The sequence below is a fragment of the Panonychus citri genome, unplaced genomic scaffold, assembly GCF_014898815.1.
Source record: "Panonychus citri isolate SS breed McGregor unplaced genomic scaffold, ASM1489881v1 Contig00104, whole genome shotgun sequence".
In the NCBI taxonomy this organism is placed as follows: domain Eukaryota; kingdom Metazoa; phylum Arthropoda; class Arachnida; order Trombidiformes; family Tetranychidae; genus Panonychus; species Panonychus citri.
Window position 1 is genome coordinate 1,741,135 of NW_026515509.1, and position 22,676 is coordinate 1,763,810.

Consider the following 22,676-nt stretch of genomic DNA (forward strand, 5'->3'; position numbering starts at 1 on the left):
GATGATAATAATTATCTTAACACGATTAGAAAACATAAAATCATCATCATGATTCAGATTAGTAGGAAATGTATGTTAACAGTTATAAATATTATTCGTGAAGATTTTTTTTATCAGAAAATGAAAGTTCTGAATAAATCTGAATATTATTTCCTATTATTATTGGAAAACATTGAATGGTGAATGAAGATTTGCACGAGAATAGTAATTAGAGATGAACAATCGGTGATAGTTTTGCTAATTGTTTCCATTTAATTGATTGAGCAATTGATCAAAAAGTTCATTAACTTTAATTGTTTTAAGTTGATTTCCTCACAGAGGTAAAACTTTTTTCTCAATCCGTTTGGCTGATTAGTAGATAATTGAAAACCTTTAACATTTAAAAGGAAACAATTAAAAACTTTGGTACAATAATCATGATAAATGTGAGATATGGTTAATGACGTTTACTGTTGAGATAACGGTAAATATATCATCCAACTTATCATCATCATCGTCATCATCATAACCTTTATGTATGATGAAAATAATGATACATCATTTGAGAGAGAAAAAAATTTCTAATCATAAGGATATGAAATTTTCCCTGGTTTTCATGGTGATTTTGAAAGTATTCTCATGTTCCTGTCAATTTCAGTTCTGTGAAAATCATTTCCATGATAATGTAAAGACGATTAACCTGAGGATTTAAATTGTTATTCTTGAAAAGAGAAGAAAATTTTTTTTCCTCTTCTTCCAAAGTAACAGTTTTTATTTATTCCTCTTCATCTTAATTCATCTCAATGAAAATTACATGATAACATTTCATTGTAATTCCTAAATATATATTACTATCATTACCATGAAGATGTGATGATGATGATAATGGTAGACACATTTAGATGGTAATGATTATAAAAGATGAGATGATGAGATTATATGGTTTAAACATATTAGATTAACATTTGATGGTTCCATTGACATTCAGTAGACATCATGATAGAAATGTAGATAATAAATTCAATTGAAATGTTCATCTTGATGATAACATGTTAAACAGTAGCTGAAAGATATTGGTGAGATTGGTGATGATTAATAATCAGAAAATTCTTGTTGATTGTAATTACTGTTGATCAACAACAGAAAAGATTAACAATTAGATTTGTACAGAAAAGGATTCACATTATTTCACAATTTATGTTAATCTTTTTGCTAAAATCCTTTTCCATCAGAACTGGACATCATTTGGTCAGTATCTTTTCCCTTGTTCAACCGCCCAACAATCAATTATCATGATAATTTAGCTTTCTTTAATTTAATTGATTACTGATAGTGTATAAATCACTGTACATAAATATAAGTAAATTAACTTTACCACTGATTATTAATTAAAAACAAATCAATTTTGTTGAGGGACTCATCGGATTGACAATTTAACTAATTAAACTTTTTTTATCTCTCTCTCTCTCTCTCTCTCTCTCTCTCTCTGCGCTGATTTGTTTCAAATAGAAACCGTTAATTAATCTTGTTATTAATAAATTGCTTTTATGTGTATATGAGTTAAATTAATGTTCTGGGTGTTAATCATTGAGATGGATCATCAAACTAACGGTTAACAATCAAAAAGGTAATGGGATAACTATTCAGGCCAACGATAATCATCATGTTATATAAGTGTATGGATATTATTAGTTTCAGGAATCAGTTGGATAAGAAAAAAACAAGTTCAATTCATTGAATTAACCATTATAATGGTATGTAATTAACTGATCAACTCGAAAATATCGGTTTTGAAATTGAATCAGAAAGATTATCAAGTGAAAGTTGGAGATCACAGTTATATGAAAAAAAAAGTTTTCCATGATAACTTCCGATAGAAATGTGAAATTTTTGAATCATTGCCAATCAAAGTTGATTAGATTTAAATGATTAAATCTAATAATCATCATCAAAGTGAAAGTTTTCATAATCGTAATGATTAAAAATAAGAAGAAGAGTGAAAAGTTAATCAATGGATTGAATTGTTCATGTTATTTATTATCATGTTCAGTAATCAATATGATGAAGATTATATTTCATAAGAGATTAACTGATTTTCACTATTAAAGTTGGATTAATATGATAACAAATTGATCATAATCAGTCAATCCTAAAATTAATACAATTAAACAAAGTTAATCATGATTAATATACAAAATTTTTGGTCTCTTTGATTCCAATATATTTGTTAATCATTTAACTATTTCAACACAATACAAAATGGGATTAAATTGTTATCAACTCTATTTACTTATTAATCTTACCTGGCGGCGATTCAAATCAAAATGATATCATGTTGATAATGATGATTAATAATAATGATAGTTAATAGATAATTATCTTGAATGGAAATCATATCAATTAGAAATCTTCCTTTTCCGGTTTCCGATTGGACGTTTTGAAGTAAATAATAAAAAAAAACAAATTCGATAAAAAAAAGTTCTAATCACTTTTTTCCTAACCATTTCAAGTACAAAACTAATTATACAATTAAAGTAAATTCTGCTAATCAATTAATGTTAATTGTCTACATTGTAAATAGGAAATCAGTTTGAAATTGAATGATTATTCAGACAACTGATTAGCTTTTATATCCTCACCTTTAATTAGTTATTAATTATGATGATGGTGATGATGATTAGGCTAATAATTAGTTTAAATTAATGTTAATTACTTTTGAAAGTTGAAAATAAGTTCAACAATTGTGTTATTAAAATGTTCCGATGGGAAATTGATTGTTTGTTGCAAGAAAAATTTAAAATCAATCGTTAACCAACAATCAATTCATTCAACTATGTAACTCAATCAGTTTAATTGGATTTCAATCACTTGGTGAGACCAATTAACAATTTAGACAACAATCAGCAAACAATAAGAAACAAACAGTAAAAACAAAATGGTAACTAATTTAAACAATTTACGGAAGTTAATAATCAATTTAACAATTAACGCTTTGAGAAAAGCTTCCTTAATCATTTAGAAAAAGTTACAATTGAATTAACAATTATGAAATTGTTTAAACAATCAATTCAATCAAGTGAGATAATCAATTGGATAAACTTAATTGTCAACCAGTTTAAACTTTTATATAATAAGTTATCATTTTCAATCTTAATTGTTAACCTAATGTCAACTGGGCGTTTAGTTATTATTACAATTTAGTGTCATTATCAATTGAAAATTTAAACAATTAGTTAATTGTTGGTCAAGCCCTTTGATAGGGATGACATGGACTTAGAAATTAAAAATTGGGCTAAATTGTAGGTCGCACGATATAAGAGATGTTAATTGTCATCGATGAGGTTTAAATAATAGCTAAAGTGTCTGGGTGATAATGACAATTAACTGTGTTAATGATTAACTAAATTTAAATCAAGTATTTGGTGTGTAAGAAGATTAAGATTGATTGTATACAATTAAGATAATACGGTTAAATTGTGAATTGAACAATAGGTTAAACATGTAGGGAGAGAGACAGTTATTAACTTTTCTCAATGATTTACATTAACTATCTCTCCATGAAGATGATAATCATTAACCATGGTTGATTTAGATTTACCTGATTAGTATTGTTCACAATCAACTAATTGTTGGTTAACAATCAGAGTCTTGTATCGATGGGTCAATCTTTTTTTTTCACCATTCACAGTGTGTGTATATTAACACTTGAAACGTATTGTTAAGGAGCAAATAAATTACCACCTGATTTACTTGATTACTGGTCAAACTTGACCAATAAACAATTGAAAATAAATATTGGATCAATTGAGAAATCATATCGGTCATCGTGATAATTATTATTATTATAATCATTGCATCAATGAGCTTCATTCATCATCTTAAGCTTGATACAAATTTTAGTGGGAAAAAAAGTAAACAAAATTTTACTATGATTGAGAAAACAATTAACCATTACAATCAATTAATCCATTTGTAGTTATCAACATTATCATCAATCTCATGATGATCATGATGATGATGAATAATGATGATCCTCATTAACCATCAACATAATATTTAAAGGGCAATCCAATTGGAGTCTTATTGTAATCAAGTTGATTTACTCAATTGAGAAACAAAAAAAAATGAGAGAAATTTTTTTTTTCAATCAATCAAAAACAATTAAATCATCATTTGCGTGTAACATTGATGATCAGGATAAAGATTAAGGGATAAAGATGATGCTCGCATCATCTTATATTAGTTACACCTTTAATTTTCGCAACGATTATATCGGTGTCTTAAATTGTTGGCCTAGAAAAAAAAACGAATTAGAAAACCAAAGCAAATCGAGATGAAGATGAAAGAGAGTAAAAAAAGAAACTGGTTTCATTATATTAATAGTCTCTTCCCTTTATCTTTCTTTCTTTCTTTCTTTTCATCTTCATCCTCTTTCTTTCCTCTCTCATCTTCATCGCATTCTAAAAGCACTTTGTTTCTTAGCATCTTCATCTCTTTCTTTCCTCTCTCATCTTCATCGCATTCTAAAAGCACTTTGTTTCTTAGCATCTTCATCTCTCTTCCTTTGTGTCTCTCTATCCAGGTAAACTCAATACTCTCCACACTCAATGTGATTTGTATGATTTTCAGGTAGACGGATAACCTTTATCCATCAATGACCACAATAAACATTAATTCATTCAACTTGCAATTTGAATTGTTGTAACAATCAGCCATTTAAAGTGTGAACACAATCATTCATTGAATTTGCATTCTAATTTACCTGAAAAAAAGGACAATAAATATAAAAAAAAATTTCAAATGAGTCCAAAAATACTGTTGCTTTCAATGGTTTTTGTAACAAAAAGTTTCAAATTTTTATCAATACAAATGATTGAAAATCTGAAAATATCTTCTCAACTTAATGATTTGCAATTGAAATCTAAACTATTGATTAAATTGTTAATGTTTCTTGTTCTGATTGTTGAGATTTACATTAACAGTGGTAGAAACATTATCAATGAGTTGATTCCATGTTACATCGTAACTAAATTAACCCATTAAATTAGCAATTAACGTTAATCAACACAATCTAATTGCAAAAGTTTCGCAAGAAAATAGTCATTTAAACTTGTAATCAGTTGGCAATTTGAATTCAATCAAGTTGATGATGATGATGATGAAGATAATGATGATAATATTGGATCGATAACAAAAAGTACTCGCGAAAAATTTAATTAAGATTGGCAATAGGAAAGAGGAAATTAATTTCTATCGCTGACAAAGTTCAAATAGACAAGTTGAAAGGTTAAATTGAATTTCTTAATATCTTAAAAGTTTAGGTTTCCAATGGGATAACAATAAACATAGGAAATTGTATTCGATAATAAGATTATTTGAATTCTAAGAATTTTTTTTATATTCTTTTTCTATGAAATGAGAACATTTCTTCTAGATCTTTTTAGATCTTCTTCTCTTTTTTATCCCTCGAAATCGTAAAAGTCTTAAATTTCCATAGGAATTTATTTCTTTGTTTACTTTTACCTTTGTTGATCTTTTTCTTCCCATAAATGGACTATAACATGTATTAGTGGATTCGTTGGGTCAGTTTAGTAAAAATGACCAGAAGGATAAGTTTACAATGGACTAGAAGGAGGAGAGGGAGGAGGAAGAAGAGGTAAGATGAATACACAATTTTACCATCGAAAGGTAAATGTAGCAAAGAGATTGAGAGATATTCTAGATCAATGTTGAATCTAAGCTTATCGAATTGTTAGAGAGAGAAAAAAGATTCGAAAAAGAAAAAAAAAGTTTGGAAAAAGTTTTTTTTTATTCTTATTCTGATATTTCAATATGATTGAAGAGATTGTAGCTGTTTTTCATGATTAAAGTGATAGTTGGAATCATGAATTTGAAATTAATCTGAAAACAGAAACAAAAAAAAAGTTCTGTTGATTATCATGAGAGTTTTTTTTTATATTTTCTAAGCCAAATTAAGCTAATCATCATCATCAATTGTTAGTATTGTGATTAAGTTTGATGATGATAATGAACATGATTTTGATGAGAGAGGTTAAAAAACAAAGCTCGAGATGAGATTGGATCAACATGGTAATTGGATTTCTCAGATTATAATAATAGTAGATTAGGTTGGGTCAGTTTAGAGATTGGAATCAATGGTCAATCAAGTTTAGTCCCAACAAGAACATGAGTAACTTTTTTTTTGTTTCTGTTTAAAACTGACCACTTAATCCAGGACATGATTAGTTTGGTCAATCTCATTGATATGGAAACTTTCAACATGTGATGGGTTAAAATTAGTAACAATTAAAAGGTTGATTGTTTAAGATATTAAATCAGTGACCATGAAATCCGGTAAAGTAGTAAAATCTAATCACATCCGAAGCGGAAACTGTTAGCAATTAAATAAAATTAATCTTTCTTGAAATTAACAATCAGCTCATCGTTATCATGATGATTTTAATTGATTACAATCTTATGGTGAGGCTCTTGTCTTTTCACAACATTGACCCAAATATGGACACATAGATATACAAGGTAATGATTTCCGGTCAGTAAGAGGTTACTAATTAGTGACTTAATTTGTATTCCAATGTATAGTCATCACCCTTAGTTAGTAATTAACTTTAATTACAATACAAGGTTATTTGCCGATACAAAGTTTGTATTATCATATTGCAATAAAAAATGGTTACTTTTGGAAAGTTAGTTAACTAATTGTGATTATTTAACAGTTAATTGCTGCCAGGTAACTATGAATACATTAGTTTCTTTAAAAATATAATAATAATTATGCAAATTGTGACAATTAGTTTGTCTCTTCCTCATGCAATTAATGAAGGAAATTAAGTGAAAACTTTACATAATCAGACCAAGGTCCATTTTCGGGTGAAAATAATGTAACAATTAACTTTTAATTAGTCCAAATAATCAGCTAATTCTTGTAATCAATATAACTGCCAATTTGTAAGTATAAGTTTAGGTTTATTGACCATTAAGCTTAATTGTTGTTAACCCAAACCATTGATTAATTGTAGACAATAATGAATTTGAAAACATCAATTGAAGCTAATCAAAGGTAATTGTATACGTTTTGTTGGTGTGCAACATGATTTAATTGTGATCAACAATTGATTTAAATACAATTTAGATAAATTGTGATCAGTAATCGATAGTTGATTTTATCCTTATTGAACTTAACACAATTTAATTGTTAAGATTAACTGTTAATGATGATAATACCAATTGAAATAACGGTTATTTCTTGTTGAGTAATTTAAAATAATCAACTAACCTTTAATTGTTGTTAATCAACACATTCAAATACAAAAGGTTATTAATAAATTTTGAATGTAACAATTTTTGATTGTTACTTTGTCATCAATTCAAATAAATAATAAGGTTAAACATTAGTTTTAAAACCTTTAATTGTTACAATTATCATGTTGATAATGAAAACAATCAACGAATACAAATAAATGATTGTCAAGATTAACAATCTTTACCAAACCGTTTTCAGGACAATTAAAGGTTACATGATCATAATTAACACAGAGATGCTCATTTGATTGATTAAATTGTTCACCATTCTAATCACTAATCATAATAATAATCATCAATCATTTATTAATAATAAAAATAAGAAAAGTATTGCATTCAAATTATGATGATAACCACAACTTAATCATTGATAAACTACCCAATGGATTAAATTGATTAACTAGAAAGTACAATTTAATCAAGATTCAGATTAATTGATTACTTATGAGGAAGATGTAAAAACAAAAGACATTCAATTACAATTAACTATCAGATGGAAAAGAAAACTTTGATTGAAAGTTGATTAGATTATAATAAGATGTTGTATTATTTGGAAAGCAAATTGATTGGCACAGTTAATTGTAAGGTTGTTAATTTCATGTTGATGGTAAAACCTATTATCATTAACTAACTAATTTAAGTATAAGAAAACTGGATTAAGGTGAAAACAACAATCAAAGTAAAAGGGCTAAGCCCAAAAATCCCTATTGTTCATCATCATTATCATCACAATGTTAAATTCATATATACCTCAGGTAGTCAATTGTATATTATTATCATGATGATTAACTGATTGTGTTACAAATGAATGAATGAAAATTAATCAATATGAAAAGCATTAATATTACAAGAATAGATTCATCAATACAATTGATTTACAATCTATTGTTGATTAAAAGGGATATTTAATCATAACCATGATCAATTCAAAGCCAAGCCTATGGATAGTAAATATTTTAATTGTCTAATCAAATTGTAAGTAAATTAATTCGTTGATTTTTTTTTTTGGTTTATTTACCAGATTAAAGTTGATCAAATCATTGGAATCAATTTATAATTGTAACATGACCTAAATTGTGATTAAACTTTCATGTTAATTATGATGATAGACTTTAAATTTGTGAAAGGTGTGATAATTAATAAGTTAATTGTAATAGATTTGCTTCTCATTGATTGTAATCAAGACAAAATTGGTTGATTACAATTTTGAATTTAATATCATCTGATTAATCAACAATATTCTGATATTATCATTTGAAAACAAATGATTGAGTTGATGAATGAAATGATTTGCTGTTAACAATGAGCTAAATTTTTTTCATCATCATTATCATCAACATCATCATTTACAATTAACTTTAATCATAATGATGACCATTAAAATATATATATTAATAATAAAATACAATTGATAACTATTAATAGTATCCTCATTATGATAATATTGACTCACCAATTGTTACCTTATTCATTCATCAATTTAATTGTGAATGATAAAGTTTATTGATTAATAACAGTTAGTTAAGTAGCATGATGATTATCATGATGACAGGTTAATTGGTTACCTGGTGACATAAGACATTCAACTTGATATTATTATTATTATCATACATCAATGAGCAAGAAGTAAAAGTTCAATGAAAAGATAACAAATTGGATAATATTAGATCATAAAATTCTGAATCATGATTAGCGAAACAGAATGCGAATCAAGAAAAACAGAGTTTCGATTCGAGGATAATAATTCGTAAACATGAAGATAATTCCCTTGGTAATTTGATCTGAAAGATAAAATGGAAACCAAATTCTGAGTCTCTCCTGTGGATATATCATATTATTCACGATCAAACTTGAGAGATGAGGAAGAGAAAAAAAAAGTTCGAAAGGTTGAGAAGAAAAAATAAGAATTCGATTCGTTTGAAATCTTCTGAATGATTATTATATATACATGATGATGCGAAACTTTAAAGATGAGGTCAGAAAAATATGACAGTTTGACAGTTGAACATGTAAAGTAGTTGATTCCATCAAGATGATTCTGAAACTCAGAATTACTCAATTTCCGTTTTTTCTTCATCATTTCAGTTTTTTTCTCACAACAATATTTATTATCTTATCATCTTCATCATCATCATCAACACCCTCAAGACATTTATATGCATGTAATCATTTGGGTCTTTTTATTATTTCTCTTGTTTTCTCAATCTTATTTTGCTCTCTCTCAACTTTTCAGAATCGGAACATTATTTTGATTCATTTTTTATTCTGTTTACTTTTTATTTCATGATAAATATAAAATGGATTATGAAAATAAACTGTTGGATAACATTATCTCTTCATATTAATATGTTGGGTGAAAAACTCATATGAGAATCGAGGGGAAAAAAGAAACAGGAAGTAAGAATTTCATTTCCAGGATAACAAAGGTAATTTATCTAAGACTTGAATTGATTATTGGTGATCATCATCATCATTAATATCAAGAGATTATCATAATAATAATAATATAAATCTGCTTTGGGATCATCTTTGACTATCAATTGTTTACCTTAATTATCATTGAACACATTAGGTGAATTATGGGAAATCTTTTATCAGTAGGAAGAGGAAGTGATCAGAGGAAAGTTGAGATTCTCTTGGAATAATCAATGATAATTAATCTAATAAAAACAAAAACGATTCCAAAATTATGCTACCCGATATTCAACCAAAACTAACGGTAAAATGTGTATCTAGATATTCAACTGTTGATACGATTAAACAAATGGACATTGAATCAATTGAAGAAATTGATAATTGAGGTGAGTTTAAATTTAGAAGTAAGAAAAAAGTTTCATCATGATGATGGTTAATTGGGAGGAAGGTGATTTATGATTCGTTCATGATGATTATGCTTCTGATAAAAGAGAGAGATAAAGATGATGATGATGATGATGGACACTACATCAAGGTGAGCTCAGGTGAATTCATTCAAATCAAATTCTAAATCATAACAGTAACACTACTCAGGTGGACACATGAAACGATTTCCCGAAAACATGAAAACACGTTCGCCAGTTTAATCGCTTCTTGTAATCATCTTCGACGATCATTAATATTATCATACTTTTCGTCTTGTCTTTTTTTCTTTCTTTGCTAAGGCGTTAACATCTTTTTCTTTCTCTCTCTCTCATCATCATATTTATCTTCATCTTCATCTTTTCTTCCTTTGGGTTTGTGGGACAAGTAAAGAAGGTTTTAAAGATGGAGAGCAAAAAAAAGAAAAAGTTGTGATGTCAAATGTATACAAATAATTCTGATTCTGAATTCGGATGCATGATGATGATGATGATGATCGCATCATCATGATGAAAGATGGTAGCGATGATGAAGATGCGAAAATTGAGAACAGAAAAAGAACAAGTAAAAAAAATTGGAAGAAAATAAGTTAACTTTTTTTTTTCGAAAACATTAATTTCTAATGATGATTAAAATAATGACGAAATAATCAAGTAAAGATCCTTAATTTAATTGCGATGATTAACATTCAATTTGAATGATCGTTTGTTGAGATTAAATTGTTTTCCATCATAACAAATATAACATTGAACGAGAAAAGTAATATTTCAATTAACTTAAATTGGAAACAAAAAACTTAATTTTAATTATAACCTTTTCATTTACAATTAACTTGATTTCAACTGATTGGGCTAATCAATTAGCTAAATATTTAATTGATTGTTGCAGGTTTTCACAGTTAAGGGTTGATAAATTAACTTTAACTTACCTTGAATTAATTGAGAGGTTTAAATTGTTGAATCTTTTGCAATGATGACAATTTTTTTGATTATTGCAATTAAATTGATAAGATTTAAATTTGATGATTTAAATTGTCTAATTTTTTAGGTTGTTGTTGATTGAAACACTTAATTAAAATGTTGTAATTGTAAACACACACAAAGACAAGAAAATTTAATTAAATCCAGGTAATCTTAAGGTAACGATAATTGTAATCATTATTGGTTTTAAATTGATCAGATTTAATCACAATTAAAATGATACAAAAATTGTTGAGTGATTAACATGATTAACACAATTTAATATCCAACTTTGTAAATGGCAAAATCCAAACAATTATTAAAGCACAATTGATAATTATCCTTTTTGTATGTTGATTGTTTAAAGGTTTTAATTGGTATCCTAATGATTGAGATTTAATTACAACAATTAACTTTGAATCGATGTTACCAAGTAGCGATGTCAATTATGGTAAACAATTATTTTGGTCAAGACTTAATGGTCAAGATGTCAGGTGAAAATTGTCCTTTGATTGTCCTTTACACTTTGGTAAACAAGGAAACTGAATTAAGTTTGTTAATGTATATGAATGAAAACACAACCAATTGTAATTACAATTAGAACATAGATTTAGACTTGATGATGATTTATATCAACTGATTAATTATAGTTGATTTTACTATCGACCATCAACTGATTGATGAATTCCAATTCAGGTGAACATTGAACGGTGAAAAAAGGTTTGTTGTTGTTTTGATTTCTAATGTTTATGATACACTTTTGGTTATCATTGAAGCTTTTCCAGAACAAGTTGAAAGGAAAGAAAGAGGATGAATAGAGAGTTGAAGCAGAATTTCATCTGGATAAAATTGAGAGTTTCAATTGTATGAGAAAGAAGAAGATGAAAAAGTAGGAGGAGGATGAAGATGAAGACGAGAGAGCGAGAGAGTAGAACAGGGGAAATGTTTCAAGTATAAGGAAAAGTAAGACAAAAATCCTGAACTGGTTCTGATAAGCTGAACATTTCGAATTGGAATTTATCGTTTTGAGAAGTTTATGCTTCCTCTGATGGATTAGAATTGTAACTTATTCTAACGAACCAAAGTGGCGCGAATTGGTAGTTTCTTCTAACGAAAGATTAGTAGATAAGATGAAATGATCAACGAAATGACCTAAATACATGAATTTTAATTCGATGAGCGAATCAATTTGTCAGGGATTCTATTTCATGCAGCATTGTTTTTACGAATCTGCCAACTGTCTTCCAGTTCTCATTGACGAATAAAAACTGAGACAAACTTTAATAATTGTCTGTCATGTTTCGAGGTGAAAGAAGAAAGTTCAGTTTGTGTCCAATTTTCTGTACGAATTGATCATTGCGAAAACTCATGATGTGAATATTTCGAGCAACTTATATTCTTCATGAAGGTAAATAAGTAAAGCTCAAGATATGTCCGTAAGCTCAACTTTTCTACGTTCAGCTGACTTTTTTCGGCTTACAATTCGCGGCTTTTTAGGAAAATGGTTTAATTTAATTGATTAAACAATTAATTCAACAATCTAAGATTATTCGACTCCTTTTGGGTATAGCGGGTACATGTTAGTCCACATTTAACAATGTAATGAAGTTTATTAGCGGAAGACAAGGCTGATTAGCTGCCGATAACATTAAATAAATTGTATGATAGTTTGATTTTCCCAGGACCTACTGGCCTTCCTTTGTCCATAGTGACCTTTAATAGTGAAAACCTAACCTAATTTAAACAAACACAATTTATTGAGAAATTAAGTTAATTAATGAGTAGCTGTAATCTTAAGCCGGAAAAAGTCAAATCCTTGAGCCTTACCAGAATCTGATTTAGGCCCGTAATCTAATTAAGATCCGATATGCGATTTCTATTCATTTGAAAAAAGCGCTTTGTCTCAATAATTAATCAGCTGTTCTTTACGAGGGAAACTAATTTGAAATTATTAATTTTTCTGATTAATCATTAATGTTATTAATTTCAATGATAAGTTATCGGCATTTCTTTAAGTTTACAGACCAATTATGTCATTTGCCGATTTACCTGATAATTGTCTTTGGAAGATCTTCGAAAATGTCAATGGGGCCATAGATTTGATTCGATTGTCAAAAGGTAAGGTTGAGATTCCATTTAGATCCGTTCATATCATCTCCAGAGCATAGTAAAAATCGATTGCGATTATCATAACTATAATAAGTTTGAGCCGCAAACTGTGCAAAATAAAAAATCAAATTTTCAGTGGAATTGAAAAAAAATTATTCATAAATTGACATTCAAACTTCGCGCATCAAAAATCAGAAAAATTGAATTATTTTGAAATTTTAATGATTATTGTTTTGTTAAAGTGCTATTATAGTGAATATTTCGTCAAAAATTCTAAGTAAAATGTCCTGAGGCTCTTTCCCTTCAATTCTACTTGACGGTGGAGAATTTTGGCCCTTTTTTGCTTCTCTTCGTCTTTTAGTCTTTTACCAAGGTCTCCCGGTAAAGCACAAGAAACTATCAGTTGGTTTTCAGAGGGAACCGATTTAAACTTTAAATTTTTGTTTATCTCATTAAATTGATTTGTGACCCAACATATGTGAAATGGTGAAAGCATTTGACACGTAAAAACGTTGAGAAAACGAGAGAAAAACGCGTTGAAAACACTCCTTTTGTCTCATCCGCAAAAGCGCTGGTTCTTAGTAATTAATCAGCTGTTTACCAAGTGAATTTACTCATTTCAAATTAGTGCTTTAACATTTCTTCAGATTTTTGAATTATTTATTAGTGGAATCATAATTATGTCATTTAACGATTTACCTGATATTTGTCTTTGGAAGATCTTCGAAAATGTCCATGAGGCCAAAGATTTGATTCGATGGTCTCAAGGTAAGATTAAGATTCCGTAAAGATGATGAAATTTTAAAACTTCTTTACTTTCCTTTGGTCCTATAGTTTGTTCGAGATGGTCCGATTTAATTAGGCCGAGATTTAAGAGAGTAAAATATCTTCGTTTGATAGATAGTAAGTTAATTTCTAATTGATTGATTTATGATTTTATTAACACTTGTTTCCAATTTTATTTTAAATAGATGCGGTTGATTATATTGATGCGAACAGTTTGTGGATTAATCCTAAAACGAATTGGAATTACAATTTATTCAAATTGTTTCCGAACATTAAGGTAATTGATTAATTTTTTTAAATCAAAATTATGTTTGTTTCTAATTGTTTTTTAATTTGACGTTAGATTATAAATTCTGCGGCCTTTGATTATCATGGATCTTTCAATTTACCAGAAATTGTCAAAAATAATCCACAAATAAAGGGATTGGTCGGTATGGATAACTTAAGTAAAGATGGTTACATGGAAAATATCGAAATGTGCTCTGCAGAATTTGACTTTCATTATAAAAAAGTTTTTCGACCTTATCAGTTGAAACAAGTTTGCTGCTTCCGTTTTCGTAAGGCTGATCTTCCTTCATTCATTGAATATTTTCCAAATTTGAAGCGACTTAGCATAGAAAACGACGAAGGTGAGATTCAACTACAATTAATCTTCGGATTATTTCATATGATTAATCTTTAGGGTCTTATTTACCGGACGGTGTTTTTTACAATGGACCGAATTTGTCTTCGTTAAAGATTCTGGAATTTGGTACAACCCACTTTGCTCAGGTATTCACCGGATTTCATTTCATGGATTTTTGTCCCTCTTTGGAAAGCGCTTTCTTTCAGTGTTTGGCAGAGGATATTTATTTAGATGAATCGATAAAGAATTATAATCTAAGAGATCTGGTTATCGAATGTCATGTAAGTCAGTGGTTGGAAAATCTTAACAGATTATTATATTGTATCAACTTTTTCTATTCAGTCTGATTGTTTTTCATGGGCAACACTACGAAGACTGCTTTCCAAATTTCCATATTTACATCATCTTAGGATCATGTGTATCGGTGTAATTAAATACAGTAATTTAGAAGAGTTGGTAAAACTATTACCTGAGTTGAAGATATTGGACTTAAGAGGCTATAATGGAGTGACGCATAAAACAGCTGATTTTCTATCCAAATATTGTGTCAAAGAGAATCGATCAATTGTAATATATTACGATTGTGAAAACGAACCTGCCGAATGGCCTAAATTGGTGGAGACTGACGAACCAATTTGTTATGGATTCGATTTCATGAAACATTGTTTTTATAAAACTTTCGATTCTCTTCCAGTTCTCATTGATGAATAAAATGGCTGATTTGAATCAATCGCAAAGCCAAGTATTTTGTTAAGGTAACGATAATTGTAATCATTATTGGTTTTAAATTGATCAGATTTAATCACAAACAAAATGACACAATAATTGTTGATTGGTATAAATGATTAACACAATTCAATATCCAACTTTGTAAATGGCAAAATCCAAACAATATTTAAATCACAGTTGATAATTATCCTTTTTGTATGTTGATTGTTCAAAGGTTCTAATCGGTATCTTAATACTGTATTAATGTGTATGAATGAAAACACAACCAATTGTAATGACAATTAGAACATAGACTTGATTATGATTTATATCAACTGACTAATTATGGTTGATTTTTTCGCACTTCTATTCATTCTTTCTACATTAACTAACGACAATAATAACACGAAATTATTAATATAAAACAGAATTATATTCTCAATTTTGAATATCCCTTATCTCTTCAATTAAAATCTTTAAAAATCAACATTAATCACAATCAAGATGAGCGCCATTAAAGTTACCCTTTCCTGTCAATATTGTAAAATATTGTAGTAAGATAATTTCTAATCGATGGGTTAATTATTTTATTAATACTTGTTTCCATTTTTTTTAGTCGAAGATAAAGTTGATTATATTGATGAAAACAGTTTGTGGATTAATCATAATACGAATTGGAATGATTACAATTTATTTGAATTGTTTACGAATCTTAAGGTAATTAATGAATTTTATGAATCAAAATTATTTTACTTTCTAATTGTTTCTAATTTGACGTTAGATTATAGATACTGCGACCTATGGTTACAATTCGTCTTTAAATGTACCAGAAATTATCAAAATTAATCCACAAATAAAGGGATTGATTGGACATTTTAATTTATTAATAAGAAGAGAAGATTATGACTTGTCAAATATCGAAATGTTCGCTTCAGAGTTTTGTTTCGATTATAAAGAAATTTTTCGACCTGATCAGTTGAAACAAGTTTGTTGCTACTATTTTGATATGAAAAGTCTGCCTTCATTCATTGAATATTTTCCTAATTTGAAGCGACTCAACTTGCAACTCATTAATGGTGAGATTCAATTTTAATTAATCTTCTAATTGTTCAATATGATTAGTATCTTTTTACAATTTATAATAGCGGACCAAGTTTTATACAATGGACCGCATTTGTCTTCGTTAAAGATTCTTGAACTTTGTACAAGCGATTTTGTTGAACAATTCACCGGATTTCATTTGATGGATTTTTGTCCCTCTTTGGAAAGCGCTTTCTTCAATTGTTGGTCATCTGATATTCATGTAGATGAATCGATAAAGAATTACAATCTGAGAGATTTGGTTATCGAAAGTCGTGTAAGTCAATCATTGAGTCTTAAATGTTTTTAAGATTTTTGTTGATCTTTTTCTTTTATTCTTTCGATTCAGTCTGGTTTTCTTTTTGTGGTTCTCGATAATGTAAGTCAATCATCTAGCGATAAATGTTTATAAGATTTTATTTAATTTCTATTTCTTTAGATTCGTTCTGGTAGTTTTTCGTGGCCACTACTTAAAAAACTGGTGTCTAAATTTCCTAATTTACAACATCTAGCATTTAGATATATTGATGAGCTTGATGATAATAATGCAGAAGAATTGATAAAATTATTACCAAAGTTGAAAATATTGGACTTGAGAGGATGTAAGAAAGTGACACACAAATCAGCTGATTTTCTGTCCAAATATTGTGTCAAAGAGAATCGATCAATTGTATTATATTACGACTGTGAAAACGAACCACCCGAATGGCCTAAATTGGTAAATACTTGCGAACCAATTTGCTATGGATTGGATTTCATGAAACGTTGTTTCTACAAAAAATTCAGTTCTCTTCCAGATCTCATTGATGAGTAAAACGATTGATTTGAATCAATCGCAAGTACAAATATGAGGTTGATTATTCATTATATGAATACTTTGATTAACGAAATTAAAACGATTGGAAACAATTGATAAGATTTATTTATTTATTTTCGATTTGATTATTTAAATTGTTCAATTTTTTTAGGTTGTTGTTGATTGAAACACTCAATTAAAGTGTTGTAATTGTAAACACACACAAAGACAAAAATACAATTAAATCCAGGTGATGTTAAGGTAACAATAATTGTAGCTTGTAATTAAAAGTTCATAAACTGTTAACACAATTTATTAATAGTATCCAGCTTTGTAAATGGCAAAATCATTATTGGTTTTAAATTGATCAAATTTAATCACAATTAAAATGACACAAAAATTGTTGATTGATCAACATGATTAACACAATTTAATTGCAAATGGCTAAATCCAAACAGTAACACAATTGATAAGCTGAACATTTCGAATTAAAATAATTTATCGTTTTGGAAGAAGTTTATGCTTTCCTCTGATGGATTAGAATTGAAACTTATTCTAACGAACGAAATTAGGCCGAATTGCATTTTTGTATGTTGATTGTTCAGAGATTTTAATTGGTATCCTAATATTAATGATAGAGATTTAATTACAACAATTAACTTTGAATCGATGTTACCAAGTAGCGATCTCAATGATGGTCAAGATGTCAAGTGAAAATTGTCCTTTGCTTGTCCTTTACACTTTGGTAAAAGAGGAGACTGAATTAAGTTTGTTAATGTAGATGAATGAAAACACAACCAATTGTAATTACAATTAGAACATAGATTTAGACTTGATGAATTACCGAATTTTTAAGAAAAATAACAAGTTTTCAAAGCGAATCAACAAAATGATCATTCGGATTGCATATAAATTGATTGTTAAAATTCTAGACAATTATAGTTGATTAATAAAGTATACGATTGAGCATCTATCATGTTTCGAGGTGAAAGAGTCTTTCAGACGAAAGTTAATTTTTTATCGCAAGTTTTATGGACGAATAGATCGCTTTCGTTAATTATTTTTGGTTAATTCGACCAGCTTATATTCTTCATGAAGGTAAATCTATTGGTTATAAAGATTCTGCTCTAATATAATTAGATTCAATATTCAATTTCTATTCATTTGAAAAAAGCGCTTTGTCTTAACAATTAATCAGCTGTTCTTCAGGAGGGAAACTAATTTACAATTTGAAATTTTGCTGATTAATCATTAATGTTATTCAATGAAAAGTTATCGGCATTTCCTTAAGTCTACAGATCAATTATAAGTGAATTGTGATTTTTAATTATGTCATTTAACGATTTACCTGATAATTGTCTTTGGAAAATCTTTGAAAATGTCCATGAGGCAAAAGATTTGATTCGATGGTCTCAAGGTAAGATTGAGATTTCGTTTAGATGATGAAATTTAAAATTTTAAATTTTAAAACTCTTTTACTTTTTTTTTGTCCTAAAGTTTGTTCGAGATGGTCCGATTTAATTAAGCTGAGATTTAATCGAGTAAAATATCTTCAAATGATGGATTTTTTTAGTAATAGTAGTAAGTTAATTTCTCATTGATCGATTCATTATTTTATTAATACTTGTTTCTAATTTCTTTTAGGCAAAGATAAAGTTGATTATATTGATGGAAACAGTTTGTGGATTAATCATAATACGAATTGGGATGATTACAATTTATTCGAATTATTTCCAAATCTTAAGGTATTTAGTGAATTTTATTAAATCAAAATTATGTGGCTTTCTAATTGTTTTTTAATTCGATGTTAGATTATAGATATTGCGGTTTTATTGGAAACTGCATCTTTGTTAGATATTGTCAGAAATAATCCACGAATAAAGGGATTAATCGCAGTTTTGGATTATATCTATGACGATTTTATCTTAGCAAATATCGAAATGATCGCTGCAGCTTGTGATTTCGATTATGAAGCAGTTTTTCGACCTGACCAGTTGAAACAGGTTAGCAGCGACTTTATTGGTATTAATCATCTTCATTCGTTTATTGAATATTTTCAGAATTTGAAGCGACTCCACTTAAACCTCTATGCAGGTGAGATTAAACTTCAATTAATCTTTTGATTGTTTCATATGATTAATATCTTTTTACGATTTATTATAGTGTACGGAGAATTTTACAATGGACCGACTTTGTCTTCGTTAAAGATTCTTGAACTTGATTCTACCTGGTTGGTTGAAAAATTCACCGGATTTCATTTTATAGATTTTTGTCCATCTTTGGAAAGCGCTTTCATCAATTGTTGGGCAGAGGATATTTATGTAAATGAATCGATAAAGAATTACAATCTAAGAGATTTGGTCATCGAGAATGTAAGTCAATCATCGAGTGATAAATGTTTCTAACATTTTATTTGATTTCTTTTTCTTTAGATTCGTTCTGGTAGTTTTTCTTGGCCACTACTTAAAAAACTGGTGTCTAAATTTCCTAATTTACATCATCTAGCAATCAGAAATTTTGATAAGCTCGATGATAGTAAATTTCATTTAGATGAATTGATAAAATTATTACCAAAGTTGAAGTTATTGGACTTGAGAAGATTTAAGAAAGAGACGCATAAATCAGCTGATTTTCTGTCCAAATATTGTGTCAAAAAGAATCGATCAATCGTAATTTATTACGATTGTGAAAACGAACCCGCCGAATGGCCTAAATTGGTAAATACTCGTGAACCAATTTGTTATGGATTCGATTTCATGAAACATTGTTTCTACAAAAATTTCAGGTGTCTGCCATATCTCATTGATGAATGAAATGACTTATTTGAATCAATCGCAAATCCAAACATATCATAAGGTTGATTATTCACTATACGAATACTTTTATTATCGCAATTAAACTGATTGGAAACAGTTGATAAGATTTATTTATTTATTTTCGATTTTATGATATAAATTGATCAGATTTAATCACAATTTAAATGACACAAAAATTGTTGATTGCTTAGCACAATTTAATATCCAACTTTGTAAATGGCAAAATCCAAACAATAATTAAAGCACAATTGAAAATGATAAATTATCATTGATAATTATCCTTTATCTCTTCAATTAAAATCTTTAAAATCAACATTAATCACAATCAAGATGAGCGCCATTAAAGTTACCCTTTCCCGTCAACGGAGGCATAAAGCACAAGAAACTATCAGCTGGTTTTTAGAGGGAACCGATTTAAACTTTAAATTTTTGTTTACCTTTTTAAATTGATCTCAAGTGAATTATGTCAATTAACAAACTACCAAACGAGTGTCTTTATATGATTTTGGACTATTTCAATGGATTCGAAGATTTGATTCGATTGTCAAAAGGTAAGATTAAGATTCCGTTAAGACGATAAAATTTCAATTCTTATTTACTTTTCCTTGATTCTTCAGTTTGTTCGAGATGGTCCGATTTAATTACGCTGAGATTTAATCGAGTGAAATATCTACAGGGCATTTCACCAAGTTTCCAACAAGTTTTTCGAGAATAACTTTTTTGTCTTTGGGTATTTAGGCTCCAGACTCGAGTTATGGGAGTTTGAGCGATACTCAATTGTCATATTTCAAGGTCAAGGTCATAAAGGTTATTCATGAAAGAAGGCACTTGAAGGTCATTTGAAGAACTTTTTGAAAACTAGAAATTTTTTAACGCCTAGTCATGAAGTAAAAAAATAGTAATAACACTAAACAACGTTGGTATCGCGCAAAAACAAAATCAGTTACTTAAGATAAATTTTTACTGAAAGCAAATTGAATCAGACCCTGTAAGTAAAGGAATAATAAAACATCACAGGTAGGCTTTAAAAAATTTCTAGTTTTCAAAAAGTTCTTCAAATGACCTTCAAGTGCCTTCTTTCATGAATAACCTTTATGACCTTGACCTTGAAATATGACAATTGAGTATCGCTCAAACTCCCATAACTCGAGTCTGGAGCCTAAATACCCAAAGACAAAAAAGTTATTCGCGAAAAACTTGTTGGAAACTTGGTGAAATGCCCTGTACAATCGAAAGATTTTTATGAGCGTAAGTAAATTTCTCATTGATCGATTCATTATTTTATTAATACTTGTTTCTAATTTCTTTTAGGCATAGATAAAGTTGATTATATTGATGCGAACAATTTGTGGATAAGTGCGTATACGAATTGGAATGATGACAATTTATTCCAATTGTTTCCAAATCTAAAGGTAATTAATGAATTTTATCAAATCAAAATTATGTTGTTTTCTAATTGTTTTTTAATTCGATGTTAGGTTATGGATACTACTTTCTTATTCCGCGATGAAGCTTTCAATTTTTCAGAAATTCTCAAGAATAATCTACAAATTAAAGGATTGATCTGTATGGATAGAGTTCATAAAAATGGTTACTTGGAAAATATCGAGATGTGCGCTTCAGCATTTAATTTCGATTATTGGAAAACTTTTCGACCTGGTCAGTTGAAACAAGTTTCCAGCTACTATTTTCGTATGAATGAACTTCCTTCATTCATTGAATATTTTCCTAATTTGAAGCGACTCAACTTGTGCCTTGGTAACGGTGAGATTCAACTTGAATTGATCTTTCGATTGTTTTTTATGATTAATATTTTTTTACGATTTTTATTATAGCGAACAAAGTTTTTTACAACGGTCCGAATTCTTTTTCGTTAAAGATTCTTGAACTTGGTACAAGCGATTTTGTTGAACAATTCACTGGATTTCATTTCATGGATTTTTGTCCCTCTTTAGAAAGCGCTTTCTTCCGTTGTTGGGCAAAAGATCTTTATGTAGATGAATCTATAAAGAATTACAATCTGAGAGATTTGGTTATTGAAGATGTAAGTCAATCATTGAGTGATGAATGTTCATAAGATTATCGCTAACTTTTTTTCTTTAGTTTCAAGTTAGTTTTTCGTGGCCTCTACTTAAAAAACTGTTGTCTAAATTTCCCAACTTACATCATCTAGCGATCAGAAATTTTGCTGAGCTTGATGTTAACAATTTTGATTTAGAAGAATTGATAAAATTATTAACGAAGTTGAAGATATTGGACTTGAGAGGATGTAATAGCGTGAAGCAAAAATCAGCTGATTTTCTGTCCAAATATTGTGTCAAAAAGAATCGATCAATCGTAATTTATTACGATTGTGAAAACGAACCTAACGAATGGCCTAAATTGGTGGAGACATACGAGTCAATTTGCTATGGATTCGATTTCATGAAACATTTTTTTTACAAAAGATTCAGGTCTCTTCCAGAGCTCATTGATGAATAAATCGACTGAGTTTAATCAATCGTAAAGACAAATAACAAGATTCTAAACACAATCAACAAAATAATCATTAGAATTACATGTAAATTGATGGTTAAAACTCTAGACAATTATAGTTGATTAATAAAATATACGATTGAGCATCTATCATGTTTCGAGGTGGAAGACGAAAGTTCATTTTT

General features: G+C 28.5%; 4 protein-coding genes across 5 annotated transcripts in view; 3 read left to right on the plus strand and 1 right to left on the minus strand.

The window, feature by feature from the left end:
* LOC128389134 (myb-like protein A) overlaps positions 1-11,632 on the minus strand; it is a 33,161-nt gene extending 21,529 nt beyond the window's left edge. Inside the window, exon 1 of the mRNA XM_053348664.1 lies at positions 11,066-11,632. The gene's annotated coding sequence lies outside the window, so the exon portion shown is untranslated. The remainder of the gene's footprint in view (positions 1-11,065) is intronic.
* A 1,502-nt stretch (positions 11,633-13,134) lies between these two features.
* LOC128388988 (uncharacterized) lies at positions 13,135-15,838 on the plus strand. 2 transcript variants are annotated; one of them, XM_053348479.1, is made up of 7 exons: positions 13,135-13,214; positions 13,853-13,973; positions 14,040-14,108; positions 14,177-14,268; positions 14,335-14,620; positions 14,674-14,897; positions 14,959-15,838. In XM_053348479.1, the coding sequence occupies exons 2-7, from the start codon at positions 13,886-13,888 to the stop codon at positions 15,325-15,327; spliced, it is 1,128 nt and encodes a 375-aa protein (XP_053204454.1). In that variant the 5' UTR covers positions 13,135-13,214; positions 13,853-13,885; the 3' UTR covers positions 15,328-15,838. The 2 variants fall into 2 exon arrangements, with proteins under 2 accessions (XP_053204454.1, XP_053204455.1); XM_053348480.1 differs by lacking the exon at positions 13,135-13,214 and having other exon boundaries at positions 13,237-13,973; positions 14,335-14,548.
* A 91-nt stretch (positions 15,839-15,929) lies between these two features.
* Positions 15,930-20,473, plus strand: LOC128389077 (uncharacterized). The gene is made up of 11 exons (XM_053348586.1): positions 15,930-16,041; positions 16,106-16,400; positions 16,470-16,681; positions 16,754-16,783; positions 16,844-17,214; positions 18,529-18,617; positions 18,698-18,781; positions 18,845-18,945; positions 19,012-19,294; positions 19,364-19,572; positions 19,633-20,473. Exons 2-11 carry the CDS (start codon positions 16,247-16,249, stop codon positions 20,011-20,013), a joined length of 1,914 nt encoding a protein of 637 aa, XP_053204561.1. The 5' UTR covers positions 15,930-16,041; positions 16,106-16,246; the 3' UTR covers positions 20,014-20,473.
* Positions 20,474-20,479: 6 nt separating this feature from the next.
* On the plus strand, positions 20,480-22,641 carry LOC128389078 (uncharacterized). The gene is made up of 5 exons (XM_053348588.1): positions 20,480-20,567; positions 21,328-21,428; positions 21,495-21,780; positions 21,852-22,060; positions 22,120-22,641. The coding sequence occupies exons 1-5, from the start codon at positions 20,480-20,482 to the stop codon at positions 22,495-22,497; spliced, it is 1,062 nt and encodes a 353-aa protein (XP_053204563.1). The 3' UTR covers positions 22,498-22,641.
* The last annotated feature ends 35 nt before the right edge of the window (positions 22,642-22,676 follow it).

Excerpts from the sequence above, each read along its gene's own strand:
- LOC128389077 (XM_053348586.1), top strand. The coding sequence starts at position 16,247 with ATGTTCGCTTCAGAGTTTTGTTTCGATTATAAAGAAATTTTTCGACCT. Across the intron at positions 16,401-16,469 it reads CAACTTGCAACTCATTAATG|CGGACCAAGTTTTATACAAT; the intron begins GTGAGATTCAAT and ends AATTTATAATAG. Across the intron at positions 18,782-18,844 it reads GGATTTTTTTAGTAATAGTA|GCAAAGATAAAGTTGATTAT; the intron begins GTAAGTTAATTT and ends AATTTCTTTTAG.
- LOC128389078 (XM_053348588.1), top strand. The coding sequence starts at position 20,480 with ATGTCAATTAACAAACTACCAAACGAGTGTCTTTATATGATTTTGGAC. Across the intron at positions 21,781-21,851 it reads CAACTTGTGCCTTGGTAACG|CGAACAAAGTTTTTTACAAC; the intron begins GTGAGATTCAAC and ends TTTTTATTATAG. Across the intron at positions 22,061-22,119 it reads GAGATTTGGTTATTGAAGAT|TTTCAAGTTAGTTTTTCGTG; the intron begins GTAAGTCAATCA and ends TTTTTTCTTTAG.
- LOC128388988 (XM_053348479.1), top strand. The coding sequence starts at position 13,886 with ATGTCATTTAACGATTTACCTGATATTTGTCTTTGGAAGATCTTCGAA. Across the intron at positions 14,109-14,176 it reads ATATCTTCGTTTGATAGATA|ATGCGGTTGATTATATTGAT; the intron begins GTAAGTTAATTT and ends TATTTTAAATAG. Across the intron at positions 14,621-14,673 it reads TAGCATAGAAAACGACGAAG|GGTCTTATTTACCGGACGGT; the intron begins GTGAGATTCAAC and ends ATTAATCTTTAG.